Source organism: Furipterus horrens, unplaced genomic scaffold (genome assembly GCF_987537825.1).
Source record: "Furipterus horrens unplaced genomic scaffold, mFurHor1.1.pri manual_scaffold_2, whole genome shotgun sequence".
NCBI classification, from domain to species: Eukaryota; Metazoa; Chordata; class Mammalia; order Chiroptera; family Furipteridae; genus Furipterus; species Furipterus horrens.
Genome location: NW_028327172.1, coordinates 177,047,627 through 177,074,069, shown reverse-complemented (window position 1 = coordinate 177,074,069; position 26,443 = coordinate 177,047,627). Strand labels below are relative to the sequence as shown.

At 33.2% G+C, this 26,443-nt stretch overlaps 1 protein-coding gene across 4 annotated transcripts in view; it reads right to left on the bottom strand.

Annotated features, from left to right (window-relative positions):
- Nucleotides 1–26,443, bottom strand: part of EPHA5 (EPH receptor A5) — a 340,616-nt gene that overhangs the window by 249,960 nt on the left and 64,213 nt on the right. For all 4 annotated transcript variants that reach the window (XM_090266816.1, XM_090266817.1, XM_090266818.1 and 1 more), the window contains exon 3: nucleotides 16,841–17,504. In XM_090266816.1, the coding sequence (XP_090122942.1) occupies nucleotides 16,841–17,504 (664 nt within the window). The remainder of the gene's footprint in view (nucleotides 1–16,840; nucleotides 17,505–26,443) is intronic.

The following is a 26,443-nucleotide window of genomic DNA, read 5'->3' as shown; positions in this document are numbered from 1 at the left end:
AAAAGCCTGATTGCAGTTATGAATAATGCATATAGCCTATGGTACTAATTAACCTTATATTCCAGTAAGATATAGAACAATAAGGCTAATTTGTATGTGGTCCACTACTTTTCTGTATGGCTTGTCAGTTACCACCTATAAGAACATGTCTAATTGTTATTTTTTACCATATGAATAAAAAAATAAATTATATTTTAATTTATATTTCTCAAAAAGGTAGATTAAATATATGTAAAACATATACATGTATAAAATGTAGTATAAACTATAAATTAATAATATATATTATTTGGCAAAAAACTCAGCTAATATATCAATATATGATCAATCCAAGTAGACTTAATAAATCTCTACAGTTTACATCCTGTCTTCCATATAATGTAACTAATAACTTTCCTCTTTGTCATTAAATAATGAAATGAATTCAGTGGAGAAGGTGTAACTAAAATCTATAAAGGGAATATTTTCTTCAAATATAAATTCTTGTCAATTTATTCAAAATATAATACTTTTTTCTTTTATGCCTAAATTACTGTTGGAGTGAAAATCATAATGATGCCTGAAAAGAGATTAATTACTCTAAGAACCGAGAAGCAGGATTGATTTGATATGGACTGCAAGAAGGAATTTATCTGCTGACGTGGACTCCCATGGTCAACCAAAGACCCAAATTTGATGACTAATCAGAGTTCAGCAGCCATTTGCTGATAAGGGAAGCTCAGATTGATCTGTCAGCTTTCCACGCTATGTCCCACTTGTGTAAGCTATATGAGTCAACACTTCATGGAAACCCAGGTTTTCTCCTTCAAGCAATAACTGAGACTTGCCCCAATCAATCAGAAATTATATCATCATTTGTGTGTGTACTGACCAATCAGAACGGCACAATATAGACCAATCAGAACTGCTAATTTGGAAACATCATTTGTATAAACTTGAGAACTTGAGTGGGCTGCATCTATCAGGCTTGCAAACATGGTTTACATGAATAAAATATGTCCAGTTTCCAATATTCTCTTTGGGAACATTTTTGGCATTATTTTCAACTGGAAATGACAATCTTTAAAATTTTAATTATACTTTTTAAGCTTTTATTTAGATATATTTTTAAAACAATATTTCAAATTCCTATTTCAAAAAAAATCTATTGTAAGAGTTTATTAACAGAAATATGTTTTTTAGATTTTTTGATGGCATGTTGCAGCTCTCCTGCTTCCCTCCAAAAAATGCTCAAATCTGACAAAGCATAGCTATACATGAGCTTTTTCTCTACTGCATGTTTAAAAGTTTCAGAGGAAACAAGAGGAATTGTGTATGAGCAAAAACTGAATATATAGTAAAAAAAAGTTTCTACTACCTGTAATGTTAATATACTTTTGAATGAAAATGTTTGCTTAGTTCATAGCAATTTGTGTTTTTTAGACAGTTTGTATATATGTAATTATAATTTTAATGGAAATCCTTTATATTTGAATTATTCTATTTATGAGGAAAAAGTATCATGTGCCTAAATGTTACTGAGATTTTTAATCAGAAATGCCTTATGACAAAATTACTATGAAATATATTTAAATATTTACTTATTATTTATATAACTATTATAAAGGAGAACAAAATTTACTAAAGTATGCCTCTTGGCTTGTTGATTATTTTAAGCTGGTTATTTGAACACACTCATACACACACACATACAAACCTGCAGAGAGGAGAGAAACTCTGAAAACTGAATGAAAGTTACCCTTTTGTAAGAAACATTGACATGTGTAAGAAAGCCACCCTCACTTTATTATTAAAAGAAGGGTGACTTTAAATCTCAAGCAACTTTTATCAATGGAGATGGCAGTAACTTAAATCTGCACAGCAACTTAACCTTTGTTTATTGTGCTTTTCCTGGTAACCTCCCATAACTGTCACATCCTACTCTCAACATTTAATTGTGTCTTTAACTGAAGAGGGTATTTAAGGCGATGGCGGCTTCAGCCATTTCAAGGAGTTACTCACTTTCCCTGTCCCTCCAATGTGTACAAATGGCACATGTGTTATTAATGTTTGTTTTTGTCTTGTCCATCTGCCTTACATCAATTATTAGACCAGACAAAGAACCTAGAAGGAAACTTTTTTCTGCCCTACAACTGTATATATGACTTTTTATTTTCTTTTTTAACTGGTACCCCATTGATGGGAAAATCAATAAAAAATATGGAGAAAGGGTAAAATTAATGCTCATTAAACACAGTGTGCTGGTCCCTCCATTACCAGCATTGTACAGTAGTTAAGATCAGAGACTGAAATAGATGCCCTAGGCTTTCATTGAATGCCACCACTTACTGACTTTTGCACTTGTTACACAAACTCTCTTTTTCTGTAAAATCTAAAAATGATACATTTCATAGTGTGTGCGTGTGCATGTACATGTGTGTCAAATTATAGAATAAATATGGAGACGTTTAGAAGAGTATGTGGCACATAGGACTTGATATAGAAGTGTTGTGAATGTTATCATTATTTTAATATCATCATAAATATCATTGTCATAATTATCTCTAATGATAGAACAAAAAGGACAGATTTATTTTACAGAAAATAAAATTTACTAGCTATAATAAGCACTATATATATATATATATATATATATATATATATATATATATATATACTATGAGTTAGAAACAGATTGGACAAAATAGAGAAAAGAAACATTAGCATCCAGCTATATATGTCCCTTCCTTCTTTGGCCTTATTATATAAAATGTAATATTTGTAATTCTAAAGCTAAAAAAATAGACCTCTAGTTATTTTTGTTTTGTTTTATTTTTCATTTGAAATAAACTAAAAAATCTGAAAGTTATCATACTTAGAATAATAAAAAATGGTATCCTACATACAAAAAACTAAAAGAGAGAAGAGTGTAGAGAAAGGGTAAATAGGGAGAAGAAGAGGAGAGAGGAGAGTATTCTTAGGGAATTTGAGTTTGCAGTCTTATTTACCTTTATTCCTGGATAATTTTTATGATATAAATAATGAAAAAACTCAATGAATATTGACAGTGTTTTATTGCAATGTATATTATTTTGGATCACATAATGCTACTATCTTGGATACTTTCAAATTGGTCATATATTAGCAATTTCCTGTAATTATACACAACTTAATAACTTTTTCCCATAATAGCAAGTCATATATTCAAGTTATGATAATTATCCAATCTTAATTTCAGTAATTATTCTTTTAGCATTACTGACTACACATACCTAATAGAATTAGTATTTTATACCATTTTAATGATTATTATCAAATATTGGTGTTTGATTTTCATATTTCTAAAACAAGTAGAATTTATTATTTTCCTTCACATCATTACTCTAATATTCTTCACACTTATTGGTCTTTGGCTGTATAGTTCTCCTCCACATAACTATAATAATTAAACTTTGTTTTTCAAATTAAAAACTAAAATACGGTGCCTTCTAAAATATTTTTTCTCAAAGTTAATATACATTGAAGTCAAACAAAACTGTATTTAAAATTAACTACTAATGCAGGATGTTTATAAATCATATTATTTTGCAGAGTTATTTATGGAATTAAATTTTTTCCTATGTATCTAGCATGTAGCTGGGTCTAATAATGGATGAAAATAAACATTTTTTTCCCTATAATAGTTCTGTTTTCCCACTAGAACATAAGGGTATTTATCTTTACTATAAAACTGATTATTTAATTTAGTCAACAGAGAAGTATCAATTATTAATTGCATGGTTTTGTTTATGAAGACATGTTCAATCATTTTTTTTTTTACTTTTATATTGTTCTTGTTTTGCTTTCTATTCCATTACTTTTCACCTTCCCATTATCAAGAATGACTTGAAAACACTTCAAAATAAAAGTCTCCTCCAGTCAGAAACCTTGTACCTGCTAACTGTGTAATATCAGAATTGGTGGGGAGATGAAGAATCATTTAGTTTCTTTATTGCATAGATGAAAATCTAACAGTCAGATGTGTCCATGAGGTGCAGAGCATGTTTCCAAGCCAGAATGCTTAGAAAATCTTCTTTCTTATGTTACTCAGTCCAATTTTTGTTTTTTATTTCCATTCATATCCTGTCCCCAAATGAAATACAGTAGTCCCCCTCTATATTGCTGTTCACTTATCACAGCCTCACTGTATCGCAGGATTTAAAAAAATATTACATTTATTTATCGCAGATTTTTTGCTATATGTGGGATTTTGCAGTACTGTATACGTATGTTGTTAAAGTTATGTAGGTTTAAGAGTGTTGAATATGTTTAAGAACATAAGTAGTGTTTATAACAGTGTAGAAAAGGTTAATAAGGGACTGGGAACAGTTTATAAGTGTGTGGGAAGGGTTTATAAAGCCTTAAAATATGTATAAATACTAAAATAAATGTAAAGTTCCTACTTCGCGGATTTTCACCTATTGTGGGGGGATCTAGAATGTAACACCCGCAATAAGTGAGGAAATACTTTAAAAGCAACACAACAAACAAACAAGCAGGACAAAAGCTTGCATAAAATAACACTTTAATACTACAAAGGTAGTGGAGGGGAAGGTGTTCCTATACAATTCATGGGCACAGACAAGTAAAAAAAATGTAATGTGTACTAGAACACAAAAAACAAAGTCAGAATTGGATTGAGAGTCTTAACCTAATGACTCTATCTCCCCGTAAAGCACACATGTATATGACGTTCATTCCAAAAGGGTTTTTGCCCCTTGTTTGGATATTTACATTGAAAACATACTATAACTTCTAGTTTGGCTCTGGATTTGAGTAGACTATTATAGAGTCTCTACTGCCCAGGGCAAGAGCTTCAGAATCCTAACACATTTTTCATACTCACACTTTGCTTTAATCATTCAATCGTTCTTTTTACTTGTATTTTTCCATTACTATTCAACCCCTAGCATTAGCTACACTCTTGTCCACATCTATGAGTCCTTTTTTTCCTGTTTGCTCAATCCCTCCATTCCCCTAAGCACCCCCACCCAGAGCTATCATCCTGCCGTCTATCTGTGAGTCTGCCCCTATTTTGCTTGTTAGTTCAGTTTGTTCTTTAGATTCTATACAGAAGTGAAATTATATGGTATTTGTCCTTCTCTGACTGACTTATTTAACTTAGCATAATGTTCTCTAGGTCTATCCATGCTGTTGCAAAGGGTAAGCTTTTTTGTTTGTTTGTTTTGTTTTGTTTTGTTTTAATGGCTGAGTATTATTTATTGTGTAAATATCCCATAGTTGTTTTATCCACTCATCTACTGATGGACACTTGGGCTGCTTTCATATCTTGGCAACTGTAAACAACACTGCTATGAACATAGAGGTGCTTATGATCTTTTGAATTATACATAAGAATAAATTCAAAATGGATTAAAGATTTAATACTAGATCCAAAATCATAAAATCCTAGAAGAAAACAGAGGCAGTAAAATCTCAGACATTGCCTATAGCAATATTTTATCTGATATATCTCCTAACACAAGGGAAACAAAAGAAAAAACATACAAATGAGACTATAACAAACTAAGAAGATTTTGTACAGCAAAGGAGACCACCAACAAAATATAAAGACAACTCATGAAATGGGAGAACATATTTGTCAGTACATCTAATAAGGGATTAATATACAAAATTTATAAAGAACTTACAAAACTCAATATTAAAAATCCAATTAAAAATAGGCAAAGAACCTAAATAGACACTTCTTCAAAGAGGACATGCAGAAGGCCAATAGACATATGAAAAGATGCTCAACATCACTAATCATCAGAGAAATGAAAATTAAAACCACAATGAGATATCACCTCTCTTGTGTCAGAATGTCCATCATCAATAAATCAACAAACTAGTGCTGACAAGGATGTGGAGAAAAGGGAACACTTTTACACTGTTGCTGGGAATGCAGACTGGTGCAGCCACTGGAAAAACATTATGGAGATACCTCAAAAAATTAAAAATGGAACTGTCTTTTGATCCAGTGATCCCACTTCTGCGAATATATCTGAAGAAACCTATAACCATTCAATCTTATTTGCTTTATAAGTTCCATTCTTCTACTCCTGCATTATTCTTCCTTTCTAGCCACCTTCAATTGTCTTTCCACTTCTTTAGCTGGAGGTGTGAATATACAGAAAACGTCCTTTAGAGGACTCTGGTGGCCCCCAGGTCTTTCTGGGGGTGTTTGTCTGATGTGTACTACATTGCAGCCCACATAGATATTAGATAAAGCACACAAGTAATTTGAGTCAAGGAAACAAAATTAACTGAAACAAATTAATTTTAATAAAAAACACATAACTAGTGGAAAGACAGACTTGAAAACAAACACACCTGGTTGAAATGTCAGTTTGAGCTCTCTGGTTTTAGTTGGACTGATCTCATATAATTAACCTTTTTGAGCTTAAGTTATCCCAGAAACTATGCCTCATAGAATGTTGCCAGGCTTAAAAGAGAGAATGGGAACAAAACATTTAATAGTACTGGCACCTAACAGGTCTTTATGCATGTGTCTACCATTCTTCTTGCTTTATCATCCCATTTAAGGCAGCCTCAAAATTCTCGTGTTCATAATCTTAAGCCTGATTTCTTGGGATTGCTACTATTTCTAATATGTTTCTGATTTTCATGTTCACTTGAAAATCAAACTATTCCCTTTGCCCCACTTTTGTATTTTCTAGAATGAAATCATTCTCACCTCAGCTTTAATTCCAATCTATTCTAAATTCAGATGAAAATAATTTAAGTTCTACTGAGATCTGATCATGGAGACACTCTGGCCAGTCTTTCCCTTCATCATGAAGATTGCCATTGATGGAGACTTTCACTTTCATCAGATTATTTTCAAACTCAGATTTTGCCCAACTCTGTTAACACACATTTAATTACTTGCAACATGCTTGGTTGGCCTAGTTTATTTCTCTCTTAGATTGAGATAATAAAAATTCACACTTAGTATTCTACAAAAACTCATACTCAGAAACTCCTTAGTCTTTAAAAGCCCTGGCGTGAGTAGCTGACTTGGTGAAGACTGGACCGGACAGCACAGAGAATGCTCCCAGCGTCCTCCATGTCCTCGGAGGGGAAGCCACTTCCTTGGGGCGGCATTAGTAGAAAAAACAAAACAACAAACAAACAAACAGACAAATTTCTAACATTTTGTCTAGGGTTCTCACTCATTAAAATTGTTTTCAACTTTTAAAGCTAAATACCATATATTGAGAATTTTCTTTGTGTCAAGTACTAAGTTTTGTGAGCTTCCACTCTTTAAAATCCAATCCAGGTTTTCAAATCATAAACAATACTTTTATTGTGGAAGACAGTGGAAATTTTTTTCCTATAGATTAGTTTCTAATGTTATGTACTAAGAACAATAACATCTCTGGCCCTGGCAATAAGACATGGAAGAAATCAAACTATAAAAATAAAGTGCTTTCCCTGAGTACTATTTTGAGGAAACTGCTAACAGATGTTTTCCTCTTGTCTGTAGTGGGGAAAAAAGTGCCTATTTTGGGTTTAACTTGATTTTCACCTGAATGAACTGTGAAGTTCCCCCAAATTTAAATGCACTAGCTGTTGCTGCCAGTTTTTGTGGGCCTGAAGAGGACTCTCACCACCCTCCTCTCTCCAAATGCTGACTGTGTGAAAGAAAGCTACTGCTGTCACGAAACAAGTCCTTACTGTTGTGACATTTCAGTTATCTGGGGCAGCGACATGCTTGAAAGGAAACTGCCTAGTTCTAAGTTAAGTATGGACGACAATCAAACCCAGTTAAGCAAACCAGTGTTGACATATTAAATCATCCTTGAACCAAGAGAGCAAAAACAGATGATGCAGAAAACTTTCTAAGGAGAATTTTAAATAAATAAATAACACAGGTCAGTCTGCTTTTAAAGAGGAAGAAGCTTTTAACATTGGAAAATATCAGGACTGGGTGAATGTCCTAAAACCCTACCCGGGAGCAGGAAATTATGTTGCTTTCTGACTGTGAGGTGTAAAACTCAAGTTTGTGTGGGAAAGGGAAGCTTGAGCAGAGCACTGGGAAACCTTGGTGAAATCACACCATATTACTTTCCAATCCATAAAGTGGAAAATAAAATTCTGATAGTCTCATCCTTTATTTTAGAAAATGTCCTAATGGACTCCTTTCAAAGCACTTTGAATTCATCTGAGAAAAAGCCCTTGAGCATATGGAGTGGTGTATTATTATTCTCCTTCACAATCGCACAGCAGGAGGAACATGGGAGCATTCATTCTCTAAGTCTGATTCCTGCTAACAGTTCCATCAAAGAAATGGAGTTATCCATCAGTCAGATTATCATCTGCTCTAATTGTTACTTCCCTCAAACTGTGGTTCTTCTTTCCTTCCTTTTCTTTTTCTTTTTGAAATCTATACCTTAACAACACTCAAATGAGCAGGATATCTTCAAGCTCAGAGAAAATTAAAAACATATCAAGAAATCATTTTAGTTCTTGGTCAGCCCTAAATGCAGATAAAGCATTTCGACACCAAAGAGAATCAAGTGTTAAAAGATAAAATGTGATCTGCATCCATGACCAGATAATAAGGGATACAAAAGCATTTTCATGTCATAGAAACCAGCTATAGGATCATGGGTAGCGTAGAATTCATATTTTTTATTGTTACAGCTAATGAATGTTACACTGTCTAGAAGAGCTATGTCAGGGGTAGTGGCTCCATTCTCTCCTGCTTTATAATTGGCATGCTCTTTTGAAGTAATGTATAAATTAAGCATAAAGGCAATACATTTTACAGTTTAGTTAAACAATATTCTTAACTTTTATCCTGTAAGTAGTATAAAGTGGATATATAAATAAATAAATTAGATAGACTGACACGTACAAATTAAGCTAAGCTACTTAGCGTTTCGTGCAAACCTCAAAAGGGGTTAAGTATATTTTTCAAGGTTAATCCATACAGAAGCTTTACTAAATGAATCTAGACAGGTAGAGCATAAACCATGTAACATATTAATTGTCATAGAAATATGACTCTAAGAAACCTTGAAATGCTGGCGGTACCCTCAAGAGGGCACTGGGTGAAGCACTTTGCCCATAGGCACAAGGACAAAGAAAAGAGGCTTGTGTATGTGACCTCTTGAGGGAGGTAAGAAATCACAGCCATTAAGAATCAAAATGTGTGGCCTTTCCTGAGTGACCTTTGGGAATGTAAATATGCACTAAGCCACCAACAACCACTAAATCTTACATTACAAGCACCTGAGGAGTTTAAAAAATATATTGATGTCCTGGCTAGTACCACACAATGGAATAAAATTTTCTTATAGGTGTGTCCAGCAGCAATATGGTTTAAAAGTAGTGTGCTTTGCCCTGGCCAGTGTGGCTCAGCTTGTTGGAATGATCCTATAAATTGAAAGATCACTGGTTTGATTCCTGGTCAGGCCCATGTCCAGGTTATGGTTCCATCCAGGTTGGGCAGGCCATGCACAGTATGGGGCACATATGAGAAGGAGGCAATCAATGTTTCTCTCTCTGACATCGATGTTTCTCTCCCTCTCTTTCTTCCTCCTTTTTCCTCTCTCTACATTCAATAGTCATGTCCTCAGGTGAGGATTAAAAAATAATAACAATAAAAATAAAATTATTGGGTTGCACAAAAAAAGTTGAGAACAGCAGAATTAGATAAAAGTTGATCACCCGAATACTCTACCAGTGGGAAGAAATGTTAAATCATGTGAGGAACTCCCGCAAGTCAATGAAAAAAAGACAAACATCCCACAAATGAACATGTCATTCTTAAATAGGAGACATTAGAACATGGGTGCAATTTGTGTGGTTTGATCCCCCCCCCCCAATTTGTCTATATATAATAATAGTACAAAAAATTGAAAGTAAATATGGGATTCCTAAATCAAGATGAAATTAGCAAAATTAAAATAAAAAAAAATATTACTAGGACCAATACTGTCTAAAGTTATATAATTACAATCTATATAAAAATATATTAAGAAACATCTGGAGTGAGAGATGATATATAAATTAATGCAAAATAGTTCTGAAGCAACATGAATAGTGCAATGCTTTGACATATATTTAAAGAAATTAAGATAAATATATTTTTGTTCTTTGACCTAATATAGTTATACGGTCTTAATTTATGTGTACCTCACTTTCCGAATCTATAATATAAAGAAGAGAAGAGCATTCACTCTAAGACTCCCTTACATCAGTTCTTCTCAAACTTGAACGCACATTTAAAAAAACAACAACAACAAGGAATCTTGTTAAAATATAGGTCCTGATTCAGTTTTCCTGGAGTGGGGCCTGAGTTTCTGCTTTATTAAAAATAACCATATCTTGCTGATGCTGCTGATCGATGTCTGACTCCTGAAGTAGGCAGAATTAATGTTTGTGTACAGGTGGACTTTGCAGGTGCATATTATCTCATTTAATATTTCACATAGGAGGAAAGTCACGATTAATTTGGTTTTGTATTTGGCCACAGTCACCCATTTAACAAATGAAAGAGATTTGAACTGAGGGCTACATCGCCTTAAAGCCCAACGTCCTTAATTTATGGCGCACAAAAATATCCTGGTGGTTTCATAGATTAATTTTAAGGTTTTAAGTATACTTTATGGTTTTATACAAGTGTTGGATACTTCATTTCCTATCATTTGCACTAATTTTTTGAGCTTTTTACTTTTAAGAATCTGAGAACTACATTGTGTTGTTTGTTAAATCAAACTCAGTGAGTTTTCAACATTAAACTTTTTGGTACACACAATTTTTTCCCACAAGAACTATACTGTTCATGTTATGAGATTTTTAAAAATCCTTTTGCTGCTATGTGATTAATAATGAAAAAAAAGTATGTTTTGGATATGTATTGGTTTTCTGGCACATTTAAACGGCATAAGTTTTAAATAGGTTTTGAATATACCAATTAAGATATTTCCTTTGTAAGAACTTTATCATTAAATAGTTTTCTCATAATTATTATTCTATATTAATTTACTATAATAAAATTATTTATTCAGAGTATATAAATTTAATTTATGTTTATTATCAAGAGGTGTTTTGTATCGTATGAGACACCTGAACATTAATATAATCATTAACTTTCCATCCATATAATCTTGATGAAGCTCAATTTCATTAATGTTAAATTAGTTTGTGCAGCATGAACATGAAATGTGCCATCATAAAATAAAATATCCTAGAGACCTACCCAAAGTAAATATTCCAAAGCAGTTATTACTGTAAATATGAGGTATAACATTTATCTGTTACATTTATTCTCTCTATATACATCATATATGTATATAGGTATATACACCCGATCTAAACCTATACCCTCACATTGCCATTAGTAACTCTCATATATTGTAAGTGTAGCTGTGAATATATACGTACATTTGTATATCTATGTAATACATTCTTAGGATACAGGAATTGCATGGATACCCAGTACAATGATAACTTAAAACATGAGTGATAATAGCAAACCGGAGAGCAAATCATCTTTATAAACAAGATTCTAATATATTTACATTTTATCACTCAGTAAACAAACATGTAAGAGTATCCTTTAATAAATCATACTGTTCAAGAATTTACTATCTAGTTTAAGAAAACTATAGAGTTTTTTAAATCAGAAGCTCTTCTGTATTTTACAATAGACAGACACATATTTCTGTAAATACATTTTATTTTTAATAAGAGCTTAAGAAATAGCTAATGTTCATTGAATAAGTACAGTGTGTGAGGTACTACTCTAAGTGATTTTCATATGTCTTATAGGACTGCTATAATGTAGAGGTGAGGAAAACAAAGAATAGAGAGATGCAGTAACTTACACATGGACATGGAGCTCATAAATGGCAAAGGTAGTATTCAAATCAAAGAACTTTGGCTCAGAATCTATGTGCTTACACAACTGGAGCATGTTGTCTCTCACAAACAGCATCTTTCCCACTATATCCAACTTAAATTTGTTATATTTCATAGTACACACCTCCTTCGTTCTGCAGAGTAAAAAATATTACTGTACTTTGCAAAAGGTAACTTGTCTATAACATATTTAGGTCTATCAGTGCATCTGCTCATATGGGCAGTGGACCTATATTTTGGTTACTGGTTCTCATCTGGGAATGATTTTTCCCCAGGGATACACTTGGCAATATAAGAAGGCATTTTTGACTATCAAAATGGAGAGTGCAGTGTTCTTCCAAATTGAAAATAGAAGCCAGGAAAACTTCTAAATACCCTACAATAAACAGTACTATCCCCTCCCCCAACAAAAAAAATATCTGGCCCAAAATATGCATAATGCCAATGTTGAGAAACCTTGATTTATGGAAGGAAAAAAGAGAAAACAAAAGCAAATTGCAGAGCATGCTCTAAAACTTTAATAGAACTGTTCCAGAGCTATTTAAGGGAGGAGTTTAAAAGAAGAAAAAATAATCCACTTCATTATTCTCATGTGTAATGCCTGAAAATGGATGAAATGACCTAACTACCTAATTGTTCCAATGGTAGTTCACAGCAGCAGGAGACACACATGCGTGCACAACACTGGTACTCTGTACTTCATGATTGCCATCTTTTGTTAAAATTTTGAAATCAAAATTAGTTTTCTTTTGTTGTATAAAAGAGCATACCAAATAGAACCAAAAGTTCAACCCTTCTGATTTTTTTGGTAATGTGCCTAATTAAAAATAACCAGGCTCTCCAGCGCATAATTACAGGGACACCTAATACACTGTATTTCCAGCCAATTTTGTTTCATACAAAATATTCACTAGAAGTATGAGTGATCGACATATTACTCCTTGCAGTATATGTACTGTTTCTGAATCAAGGCTCTTTCTTGAGCTCAGTATTTCCATTACATTTTCCTTGTCGTGCAATCATCTCTTGTTTGGACAATTAATAAGTGCTTTTCCTCCACAGCTTTCAATGTATAAGCCCTCCTCACTCTGTATTTTAGCGTGCATTATATACCTTCTTCATTCTGACTGGTTTTGGCAGTGACCTGCAATCTAAATCTCTTTCTCCATTTGATATAAGTGAAACTATAATTATCTAAGGGTAATTTCAAATTACTACTTCATTCCACTAACAACTGATGAAGATTAGTGGTCTTGCCTTGTATCTGAGGAAGTCAGCAACATAATCACAAGAGAACTCAGCAGGCGACATTTGATTCATGAGAACTCAATTGCTTCTGTCAAACACAGTCATTTCAATAAAAAACAGAAACTTCCAAAATGGGTTTTTGCTAACAATTTTGTACTCAAAAAAAATTTTTATATGACTCTTAAGGGAAAAACAGCATGGATTTCATCAGAAATAATAATAAATAACAAGTAGGAAAACATACTTGTATAAATGGATTTAATACATTATTAGCTTCAGAAAATAAAGAGCATTTAAATAAATACATTTGCAGACTTAAAGCTATTTATTATAGAAAATTCAGGCATAAAAGTAAGCCTTAGGAAAATAAACACACCCCATGTTTTAAGTTAATACAATAGAAACCAGAGTATTTAATTACTTCATTAATGCCAGATTATTATGGAAAATGTAGTCAATCTCTCTTCAAGGAAGTTAAATGTATGGGCATGAAGATAATAGATCACCAAATTGCTAAATGGTCTGGGACTCCTGAATCACATCTTAGTTGATTTCTGGGTTTAAGCTTTGTGTTAATGAGCTGCCCAGTAGTCTTAATCCTGAAGGTTTAGTTTCTAAAGACCTTTGGGTCAACTCCATCATGTCCTGCACATACATCAGGTCACATGAACACAATATTACAGCAACTACCAGGTTGCAGAAGACACAGTTGGATTTTTTTCCACAGTGGGATGGAAGGAGATGGGACAAACCATCTTGCCGCCTACAGTCTCCTGTGTGTGGGTCTTTGGAATGTTTTCTCAAAATTCTGATTTCCACTACCAACAAAACAACCACATTTGGATTTTTTTTTGTAGATGTGATACATTCACATGACTCAAAAATCAAAACTATATACAAAGTCATTCATTAAATTTGAAAATAAAGTTCTAACAAGATATGCTTATAGACTGGAGAAAAAGAAATTAGACATAATTTTAGGAGAGATATTTTTTGATGGATTAAAATTGCATAGGGAGTAAAAAGGTGATGTTAAGAATGGTTCTTAGATTTCTGGCCTATCAAAGATAGTTTCAAAACATTGAGCTCTCTCCACTTTAAAGTTTGGGAATAGCATCTTAAGATCATAGAATGGGTTGGAGCAGCTATTTTCAACTAGTGTGCGGCAAGAATTTTTAAAATATGCAAAACCTGACTATTTAGTCATTGGCACTGACCTCTTTTCCCTTAACACTGTCAAATAAAAAAAAAAAAAAAAGACAACTGTTAACACAATGATAGCTGTCTGATGTGAATGAAAAACCAGTATATTTACTTTTTGATCAGATAGAAGTATCTATTTTTTGGTGTGTCAGTGAGTTTTAGTAATTAGTTTATGTGTGCTATGAGATTGACAAGGTTAAAAATCTCTGGGTTAGAAGTATGGCGGAATTTTATAAAATATACATGCACATATATTTACTTTTGTATACGTATTATGGGTATATATAAGTGCCCAGGGAATATCTATGGTGCTTTAATTATCTAAAGCAAACTGTCAACACTTGTTTATTCATTCAATAAGTTCTTTATAGAATAAACATTCAAAATTCCTCATAGAATGGCCACATATTATTTTTACATTGGAAAACACCAACAGGAACTACTCATACAGACTACGTTACATTTTGTACAACACCCTCTGGGCTGTGTAGTTAGCAGCCTTCATAACCCCACAGCTTTGTTCCTACTACCAGGGTGGAGTAATAAACACTTTAACACAGAGTCCAGTTCAGAGTTTTCTGCAATGTAGCCTCTGCTGCTCACCCCACTGGTTCTGAATTAGGTCTCTTCTCCTCAGTTATTAGGAGAAGAGTATGAGAAGAGAAAAATATGCATTAAATGCCTGCACTAAGACACATTCTGTCAGAACCCTACTTCCCCAAATATTTCTGTTATAAACAAAATATTTTACCATAGTAACAATAAAAAGTTATCCTCTACAAATGCAGGACTTTTATACTCTCTGTCAAACTGAATGAAGACAAAGGTCATTCTATGCTGAACTAAAGTGACCACATATCCTCTAAAATGATAAACAAATCATCAACTTAGAGTATTTTGCTTTATCACACTAGTAAACAAAATTTTAGAAATAATAAGATTTATATTATAAATATTGAGGGGAAGAATAAAATGTTATTAATGGATCATATTTAATTTTCTACAATTACATATATCCTCACCTCATACCATAAAGACTGCTCAGAAAAAAAAAAAAAAAAGAAAAGAAACATTAAGATAAGGGTAGTTAGAACTTTTCTTTAAATCTAATCTATGGTAAAATATAATTTATTTCCCTGGCAATCTTAAAAGCATTTCAGAAACATAACTTTGATTTAATAAAATTTTATTTTTATGTGTGTGTGTGCATGTGTGCGTGTGTCCAGAGTTGTAGATCACATGGAAAGACAACCACACTTAATTACAGGATACATAATACGTATGCACTGATGCTGAAAAAGAAAATTTAGAAATGGTACTGTGTGTTTCTAGAGAGAAATAATTAAGCAAAATCATTATGATTTACAGTAATTTCCTTAGCTTTGTTTCTCTGGATCTATTATCAATCTACATTCAGACTTGAACACACTTGGGCAAGTCTGATTCATATTACATATGCTATTGGGAACAAATTCTCCTGAAGGTAACAGATGAGATTAGGGTGACTACTCAGCAACTGATTTTCTCCTTAGTTGATACACATTAACTCTCATAACCTATTTAGTATGTGTATGTCATGGTGACAACAAGTTAAGGTTATTAAAGAGGAATGATTTTTCTTTTAAGGAAGAATGTTTTCTTCCTTATAAGCTGCTTTTTATTTTGACACAAAGTACTACCCTGTTCCAAAAAGCCATTGATAAAAATCCAGTTTTAAAAGGGTATCTCACCACACTGTGGGCAAAATGAGGGTATTTTCAGATGAAGAGAAAAGCATGCATGATCAAGTTTCAATTTAAAAGAAAAATTAAAGCAGAAAAAAAATCTCCAAGTGCAAATTGCTTTGAAATGGCCTTTTTGTATTGACTCTATCTCCAAGCAGTTATTTTCTTAGGCACTACTTACTATGCATTTAAAAATTACCTGTAATTTTTTTTAAAAGCATGTAATAACAATTATATGTAAACAACACAATAAAGTAAGTCCTGTCAGCTAACAAATATTTTCCTATGGAGTTCATACAGCTGAACTTATTTCTGAGGAATTTTTAAAAGGGTTAAAAACATGCCCAAATTTCATATAAGATTTGCATTTGAATTTTATAAAGTAATGAAAGGTACTATTTTCTCTTCACGGACCAAAAATAGCAGTAGAGTAGCAAATAATAATAATTCAAAGAAAGTATCATACCAAGAAATAATACCTTTATTTGAGTTCTTCAAAATTAAAACTTCTGAAAATCAAATGAATATGAATATTATACTGCAAGCAAGGTACTCTGAGTATTAAATATGTATAACCAATAAAATATAACATTAAATCTTTCATCGTTGCCAAAAATTTTAAATTCTGAGAAGAGAGAAATTAAACTTGAAAAGAAATAATCTCTATAAATTAGCGAAGTAAAAGGTCACTTGCTCATAATCCTTGGAGGAAATACATATGCATGAGCCAACTGAAGCAGACAGCACCTGCAGATACACAGGCAAACCCTTACCTTGACAGGTGCCATTTTTCTCTTCATATCCTGCTTTGCACATGCATTTCCCGATGGGCACCAGCCACTCCCCTTCAGCGCTGCAATGCATTTTGGGTGGTTCGTCTGTCACAGAATGGTTGACACAGGACCCGGACACCTCCAGCAACTGCGAAGAATCAGCTCCGGTGATTGTGTCAGGGAAGACAGCCAAGTGTCGTACCACAGAAGGACATTTTTTATAGTACACACGCACAGAAACCAGAGCAATGCAAGCACCCAGATCTTGAAAGGCAAGATAAAATCCTGTTTTGCTTAGAGGTCCTACATCTCTAACCTCTGTATTCAGTTTCATGACACGGTCACCAAGATCAAGTTCTGTAAAGCTTTCATCAGCGGCAATGGTATCAATTTTGATGTATTGGTTTTCCTTGATATTTCTCCCATTCTCATCATCTGACTCAAAGTAATACATGTTGAAAGTTTCTTTGCAGGTCCCCAGTCCTCCAGGAAGGCTGTTGCAGTCCCGCAGTGTAAACTTAAGTTCTATGAAGATTCTGGAAGCACCTTCATTGGAGATCCAACTGGTCAGAAGCCAGTTATTCTGATTCTGTTCCATAACTTTGCATACTTGGTATGTATGGATAGGTGCATAATTTTCATCAACTTCACCAATCTCTTCCCACTGTATAATGCAAAATAAGAAAATTTAAAAAAATGGGAAATAACCAGAAAAAATAGTCAAAGGGAACTATTTCAGATGTGGAGATTTCCTGATATTTAGTACTGGGAGAAGGAGTTATATAGCAAGAATAAAAATATTTTTCCTTTTTTAAATAAGTAAATTAATAATGTATTATTGATTGTCTCAAATGTAACTCAAAGGTTAACACATAAAAATTACATTACCCAGAAAAAAAAATATGTATTTCAGAGTAAAAATAAAAGAAAGTTGAATGTGTATGCAGTTAACAAGAAATATTGAAAGGAAAAGATGTATGTTTGGGAAAAAGTGCATAGACTAAGAAGTAAATAAAATTTTATAGTGAAAAGGAACAATATCTTTTAAAACATAATAGGAAAATAGCAGTAAATCTGAAGAAAAAGAAAAAAATATGACATGTGAATCCACACCTATATAATTCTGGCATATTTCAAATAACACATGAACATTATAAAACTTGAAAGAAAGCTCATTAGTTTAAAATTAATAATGTAGTTTTATTTCATTGAACCAATTTGTGTTGGATCCTTTTATAAATTGGATAACTAAAAGTTTATTCACAGATATATTCACAAACATAATCCTAGATACAGACATAGAATAGGGGTAAAAATTATAGATCAGTAATATGAACTGCTTTGTCATTTCAAGTGCGGACATGTTGTTATGTCCTGGAAATGCATTAATTATTTCTTACCAATGCATTATTTTATGCATAATAACCTTAAGGGTTCTAAATATATACAGAATGTAGAAAAATAAATATAATTTATACAGCTTCAAGTATATTATTTTGTGAAAGAAGAGATCTAAGCCAATCTCTTTCTTACTAAAATATTCTAGTTTTGAGAAACTCAATATACCATAACCATTGTCTAAAAAATATAGAACCAACTTTTTTCTTCATAAAGATATTATTATAATTTAAGAAATTTCTTAAACCTGTGAAAATCTGCATATACAAAACTATATAAATTTTAACTCTTAATAATTGGCAGTGAAACACTCAGAGCAATGAAACCATGACTTTCAATAAATACAGAATGTGATTTCAGATACCAATATAGATAAACTTCATAGAACTTCCTTTCTTTGTTCATAAAATTAAATAAAGCATTACTTCTTGATTCTGTTCAACTGACAAACATGTGACAAATGTGAAGTCACAAGAGATGCACAAAAATCATCTACCTCACATGGCCCCTCTCAAAATGCTGGCTGCCATCAGACAGACATAAGTAAAAGGTGCTAATGAGGGAAAACTGCTGAGCTCCTTAAACTCACAAGAGAGAGACATAAAAATGTTATCTCTCCTAACAACTTTCACATTGTGGTGTTGAGAAGCCTCAGTTCCTTCATTTCATCTCACTTGTCCTTTCTCAAAATGTATTAAATAGTTTCTGATTTCCTACAAAGCCTTCTATTTCAGCATTTTGTCGTTAAACTATTTACTTGTGTGTTTTTTTTGTATTTTGTGTGTGTGTGTGTTCTTCCTGAAGTGATCCACGTATCAATCTCTGAATGGTCACTAAATGTCACAATTGATATTTCATGAAAAAAGAGCAATTCAATTAACCAAAAGAAAGCAATAAAAATAATCAACACTGTAACAAGACTAATTAAATATATATATTTGAATCACTAAAATGGAAAATAGCATCAGAAAGCTGTTCTTTGAAAAAAGAAAATCAAAATGCTATATTATCTCTGTTTTAGATTTCATTTTATGTCTTTCTATACAAAACACAAATGAATTTTAAATCCTTGGCTTTACATCACTCATAGAAGTCCTACTTCTGTATTATATATTCTAATAGGACTTTGCTAGCAAGTAAAAGGAATGGAAAGAGAAACATCTTACAAGATTATAAGGCAAACAATTCAATCTTTGCCTGTGCAAAGACCAGGTACTACAAATATTATTTAAAATGCAAGCCAAGCAGCATTTAATAAGGCAAGCTTAACAGTTATTGAGTCAGGTGACAATTTTAAAGTATATGCATGAGCATCTTGCTTCTCCAAATATTCTCTATTAAAAAGAGGAAAATTGTAATTATCTTTGATATTAGTTTATTATAGTAGAATTGTGTTTATTTTTCTTTTCAAATGTCCAAAATATAAATGGAGGCTCAAATTTTCTATTTCTATTAAATGAATAGAAAGCATTTAATTTACATAATTGTGACCATAAGCCATTCAGAGAATCAAATAGGTAATATATACACATATCCCATAAATAAAATATCTGTTCCTATTTCGTTATTATAAATATGCTGAAAAATGGATGAAATTATTTCATTTATTTAGATTGGATAAAATAAAACTTTGAGTTCTTCCAAGATTTCTTCCCTTTTAACATAAAGGGGCACCCCATTATCCTCAGCAAAAATCTTACTTATGAAGATGAAATAAGAAGATGGAGAGAAAGCAAGTCATGAAGAACTTAAGAACCTGACAGGTATATTCCTAGACAGTTTTGCAAATGTCATATCAAGAAGATTACTGTAACATAATGAAAGTCACAGAGAGAAAATACTATACTTTCAGCTCAATTTTGTTGGATTTCTTTTAACCTACGGTTTAATAAAAGTATTTACTGATTCTTTGCTTACTACAAGTGTGGTTTCTGGGCATTATGGAAGTGTGGTATCTGAATGCAATATAGAGAGAGGAGCTCTGTTCTTCCCATCCAGCTACTCTTCAAGGCCCAGCTTCTGAACTCCAGCTTCTCTGTATTTCCTTCCTTCTTACTCCTATTTCTTTGTCTTAAGGTTAAAGACTAGTTACACAGACAGCTTGTGCTGGCTTGATTTTTTCCCCCAGATGATTGGGCTTGCTTCTTTTCCCACTGGGCACTGAAAAGTCCAAGTCATTTGCATTCTAATCCCAGGCCTGGCCAGACATCACAAATCAGCCACATTCATCAGGAAATTATAAAAGGAAAAGGGCTTATTTTCATATCCATATGTGTATCATGGAGTTATCAACTTTTCCTACCAAGCCATTAAGAACTATTGTTTCCCTCCCTGCCTCTCATTGCCCTATTAGGTTTCTAGCTCCAAGCTCCTATTGCCTCTTAGCCTGCTAATGTTATTCTTATTTCCAATCCTCTAGCCTATATATCACTTCTTTGCTTTCAACACTTAAAAAAACACTTATTCCAGGCCCACAGTCTAGACTAGAATATTCCCAAATATACCTAAGGAATCATCAAATTAACAGAGTTGACTTTGACCTTTCAAGTTATGAAGGGCACCTATTATCTAGTTCTGTTTTCAGTGTGTTTCTATTTACATTTTTTTTTTTTAACTAGAGATTAATATAGCGGAGTTAAATTACAGTAGTAAGAAACATTGTAGTAAAGGCCTGAACAGAAATACTTGATTGGTCTTGTACAGCAAAAAGAGTAGCAGCCTCAAGCCCTAGTTTTCACCCCAGCTCATCTAACATCTAGATACATGAACTGAGACTCAAGCACTGGCATTGGCTAGATTATCTAGAGTGAGAACTGAAGCTGTTCGTCCAAGCCATCTAACATATAACAGAAGAAGGGCCTTAAAAGACTCGATCCTACTCTTCATTCTTGAAGTGAGGAACCTGAAGACAAGAGAACAGAAAGAAGTTTCCCAAGTGCACAATGGACAGGCCTGAGAATCTGAGCAGCCCTTCTGCCTGTTTGTCAGCACATCTCTATCCCTGATGTATAGATTTATGTGTAGGATTCCTTGGACTGCTTTATTACAACCATGTGTCACAACTAAGTTTACATTTTTCAGACACCATGTAACCATAAATAACTCATTCTTTCCTTTTCTTCCTTCTTTCTTCCTTGCCTTCTCCTTCCTTCCTTCCTCCTACCTTCCCTCCCTCCCTCTTTTATTTCTATCTTTATATATCTTATACTCTGAAACACAGATATGAAGGTAGAGACATGATTATCTTTTTTTCTACTGTATTTCAGCATCTGACATCACATGACACAAAGTATGGCACTTGGTATATATTTTTAAACTAATAAATAACAACTTTTCTCTTCCAGAGATGCACTGATTTCAAATTTGGAATAAATCAGATATTTTCTTATACCAGTAATTTGTATAATTATTTAAACTTTAGTTTATTGTATTAACCTGTAGAACTTTTTTCATCAGTATTACATTTTACCTATTATAACTTACAGCTTAGTTTAAATATGCAATATTTAAGCATCATATGTTTTAATATATTGTTTTTTATTTTTCATTCACTAGCCTTCTTCATTATTCCATACAAATTAAAAGCCCAGAATATAGAATATCAGTTAGGAGCCCTATATTCCTTATTTCAATGAAACAATATTAGGACTATCCTAGAGACTTTTGTTAAAGATGTTAAAATATAACTAGGAATCAATTGCCTGCAGTTTTACTCTGACATGCCCAAAGCATAACTTTAATATCAGAATATTTTGCTAATTCCTTTTGAAGGGCTCCAAAAAGAAGTGGAATTTAGGTTTTTGTTGTATTCAAAATATTGTTAGTTATTATCATCTACTTGGGTTTTCTCGGTGTGTACTTGTTTGTGTGTGTATTTATATATAGTATGCTTCCTAACTTCACTGAAGACACCCTAATCTCAAATTTCTAAATGCTATTTTTTTAAATGGTTGTTCCTCTCCATGACCATAAAAAGTGTCTGGGAAATAGTTTGAGTCTGTGCTCAGATTTGGAAGTAGGCACTTTACCCATTTTAACCAGTGAGCAACACATTCTAATTGCTACCTCATAATATGTTTACCTAAAGTCTAGAATTTTTGGAAGTTTCCTGTTATTGAAAAAAACCGAATGTAATACAATATTTAAAAATCAGGTATTTTAAAAACACCAAAGGTATTTTGTTTTACTTCTTATTAGTGTCTAATTAATTATAGTAATTTTAAAATCAGATATTTAGTTTCATTACATCATGTATTGTTTTCAATTTCATACTACTGATTAAAATTAAGTAAAATATACTCAAGTAAGAACCTAAGAAAATGGCTTATTGTTTTCCTCGGGTGCATAATAAATGATTACTAATAATTTTCTCCATAACATTTCATAAAACTTACTATGCTCACATAAAATTGTTTCCTCCTTATTGAATGTGAATTAAGCTCATTTGTCCATGTGTGCATCAGAAATCTGTCCTTATTTAATATAGTCAATCCAGAACATTTATTTTGAGAGGAACTGTACAGAAATTCCTCAAATCCTAAATGACTTAGGAATATGATAAATAGCAGAAAAGATGAGGAATACTATTATATTATTGTTGGGAATTTTTTTCCCATTTGTTATTATTACCTTTGATGTGTTACTGTACACTACAAGTCATTCCTCATTAGGAAGAAATACTGTATTATTAAGACCCATGCATGTTGGGTCAAAATATGAGTCCCTAGTTCACCAGCCTGTCCAGTAGCTACTCAAATGCTTACACAATGAGGTTAAAACAAAAGAACAAACTGCATCTTGGGTCATAATGCTTTGAAAGATTTTGTTGTAACAAAAAATTAATCCTGGTATGTGTGAAACCTCAAAGGTAATATCTAGAGGAGGAATAGTTCAGAGATACAGCTAGTCAACGCATATTTGAGAAGATTGTTTTCTTATTCTACACCTTGTAAATTACATAATCTTACAGAACACAACCACATCGTTTGCAGATACATAAACTGGAGCCCAGAACTACTGACACACTAACTGGTGCCAGATTGATGTCTGTGGTCAGAACTCAGTGACATTAACAACGCTTTGCCCCTTTGAAGGGTTGAACATATAATGCATAAAATATAGTAGCAATATAGTCATTTTAACCAAAAAAAGGGAATAAAATTCAATATCTAATGAATGGGATTTTATGTGTTCAAAAAAATAAAATGGTGTGCCTTTGTTGTAGAATTACCAGAATTCAACTTTCCTTAATAAGTTTTCTGACTTTTGGATCAAGACCATGCATGGTCCATTGAGCAAGAGAAACTTGCCAGCTTTTATGTGCTACCACAAGGACAGCATGGTTTTAGAAGAATAAAATGTACAGTATATAGTTTCTGTTGCAGAAATTTAATGCCCCTACTCACTATGGTCCTTTAGTAAAATAAATATCAAAACATATCAACGCAAAAATCATTTGAATCAACAATCTTTTTACATTTCCTCAGCAATATGCTAGTAGACAAAATGCATCAAATACGAGTTTGAGTTATTTAAAACATCTTTAAATTCATGGGTGTGATGTAGCAATATTGTTATAAGTAAATTAATTAATTTTCTGTTTATGAAATAAAGCTGATGTTGATTGCTTTATGGCCTGTGGAATAGAATAAATATTTAGGGGATCAAATTCAATTTATAAACCAAAAGCACTTGATAAAGACAGAGATTAATATGTTCAAGTTCATATGAAAATTTTCACAGGAATTAAATCTATAGACAATTAAGGATCTGTAAGACACTAAATATAAATATTAAGATAATTTTATCCCCCTGGATAAACAATTAAATAGTTTGTTTTTTCAATAATGTACTCAGTAATTATAAAAAAATAAAAAAGAAAGAAAAAAATAACACTGATTCTTACTTTTAAAATTATTTTACTTATAGGCTTCTATTTTTATTATTAAAGGTCTCAGAGCCTTATTTGCTGAACCAAACTACATAGCCAAGAACACTTTGTCACATATGTCAAACATATACTTGACAACAGAAAGTAGTGTTTCACTTTTTAAATTTATTTTTACTATTGACACTATTAGAGATGTCCCCTATTTCCCCTCTTTGCCTCCCTCCACAAAGTCCCCACCCCTCACCTTCACCACATTGCCGTTATGTTTTTAAAAAAAATATATCCAATGCAGGAAAAAGAAATTGGAGATTGGAAAAATCAAAAGCACCATAACAGATAAAATATGCATAGTTGGAGAAGTTTATTATTTAAGCAAAAAAGTATTTCTTAATAAAATGTTATGATAAACATAATCTAAAACCAAATGTATAAGTATATATTATGTCTGCTTATGTATTTGTTGTTATTCTGCTTTTAAGAAAATGTATACTAAATGTTTCACATTATATAAAATGATATAGGAATCAACCAATGGCTTCCGATCAAGACGGCAGTATGGGAAACATGGCTCACCTACTTGTACAACTGCATTAAAATTATAACTGAAATGTAGAACAATCATTACTCAGAACTGTCAGAAATTGAGTTGAATGGAAGTCTGACAGCTATGGAATTAAAGAAGCTACGTGCATCCAAATGGTCGAAGGGCAAAGACTTGGAATGGGCTGGTTCCGCATCCACATGTAGTGGATAAAAATTCAGGAGTGATATCTCAGGAGTGAGCAGTTCCGGCCTCACACCAGGCACCACTGACTAGAGTTACAGTGTCAGAAAGGTAAGTGCCCATCACTCCTGGCTGCAAAAACAAGCAGATATTAATTTGGTGGAAGAAATTGGTGAAGTCCCAAGCAGTTCCCCACACATTGAATTACTCTGACTCATTCCCTCTGAGCTCCAGAATCTGGGTAGCAGCTTGAAAGGCACCAGTGGCATATAGGGAGGAACCAAAGTGTCTTGCATCAAGGTGAGAAATGGGGGACATCTTTCTCCCAGACAGAAAGGCAGACAGAAGTCATTGTCCCCTTTCTGAACCCTCCCTGCACACAACCAAGAGTCAAGTGCCATATCTAGACTCCATTAACCTAGATAAACTGTTTGGCCCACCCTGGATATCCCCTGAGACTGTCCTACCCAAAGTATTGGCACACCAAAACTTTTAACAGTGAGTTTTCCATATAAATGGCTGGTCTTGGTTTATTCTTCACAATTTCCTAAATCTTCTAAGACAAGTAACAGCAGACCTCAGTGAGCCCCCAGTCCCCCATACCTCTTGCTAAGTGACCTCAGTCCCAGCACTAGCAGAAACTAGCCTAGATTCAAAGCTTAGCTTTGCCTGGAAATCTCCAAGCCAAGCATAAGTAGCAGCCATCTCAGATTGCTCTGTGGCTCATGCATGGTGGCCCCAAGCAGAATACAGGTGGGGGCTGACCTTGACCTGCACCACCTGGGAAACTCCAGAGCCTGTCCATCCAGTGGACAGATACAGACCATGTTGTAGCACCAACACCATTCTCCTGCACAGCTGTTCCTCCATAGCGGGGGGAAGTTGGTGGCAGGTGGTCACAGCCAGTCCTTTCACTGGCCTGGGTAAATCCCTCCCATTGACCTGCCAACAGCAATCAAGAGGAACTGCTTGTGACAAGAGGAGGGTATATTCAGCCCACATGAAGGGTGATAGGGGAAGCTGTGTCACTGGATCCTACAGGATACCTACTATGTTAGACCATGCTACCATACAGATAATAATAACAGCTCTACCTAATACAAAGAAACAAACACAGGGAGGCTGCCAAAATTAGGAGACAAAGAAACATGGTCTACATTAAAGAACAGACCAAAACTCTAGAAAAAGAGCTAAATGAAATGGAGATTAGTAGTCTATCAAATGCAGAGTTCAAAACACTGTTTATAAGGATGCTCAAGGAAATTAGTGAGGACCTCAAGAGCATAAAAAAAGATCCAGCCAGAAATAAAGGATACACCAACTGAAATAAAGAACAATTATTGAGAAACAACAGCAGCATGGATGAAGACAAGAATCAAATCAACGATTTGGAACACAAAGGACCAAAAACAACCCGTCAGAACTACAAGAAGAAAAAAGAATATAAAAAAATGAGGACAGTGTAAGCAGCCTCTGGGACAACTTCAAACATTCCAACCTTCACATCACAGCAGCGCCAGAAGAAGAAGAAAAAGAGTAAGAAATTGGAAATCTATTTGAAAAAAATAATGAAAGAAAACTTCTTTAATTT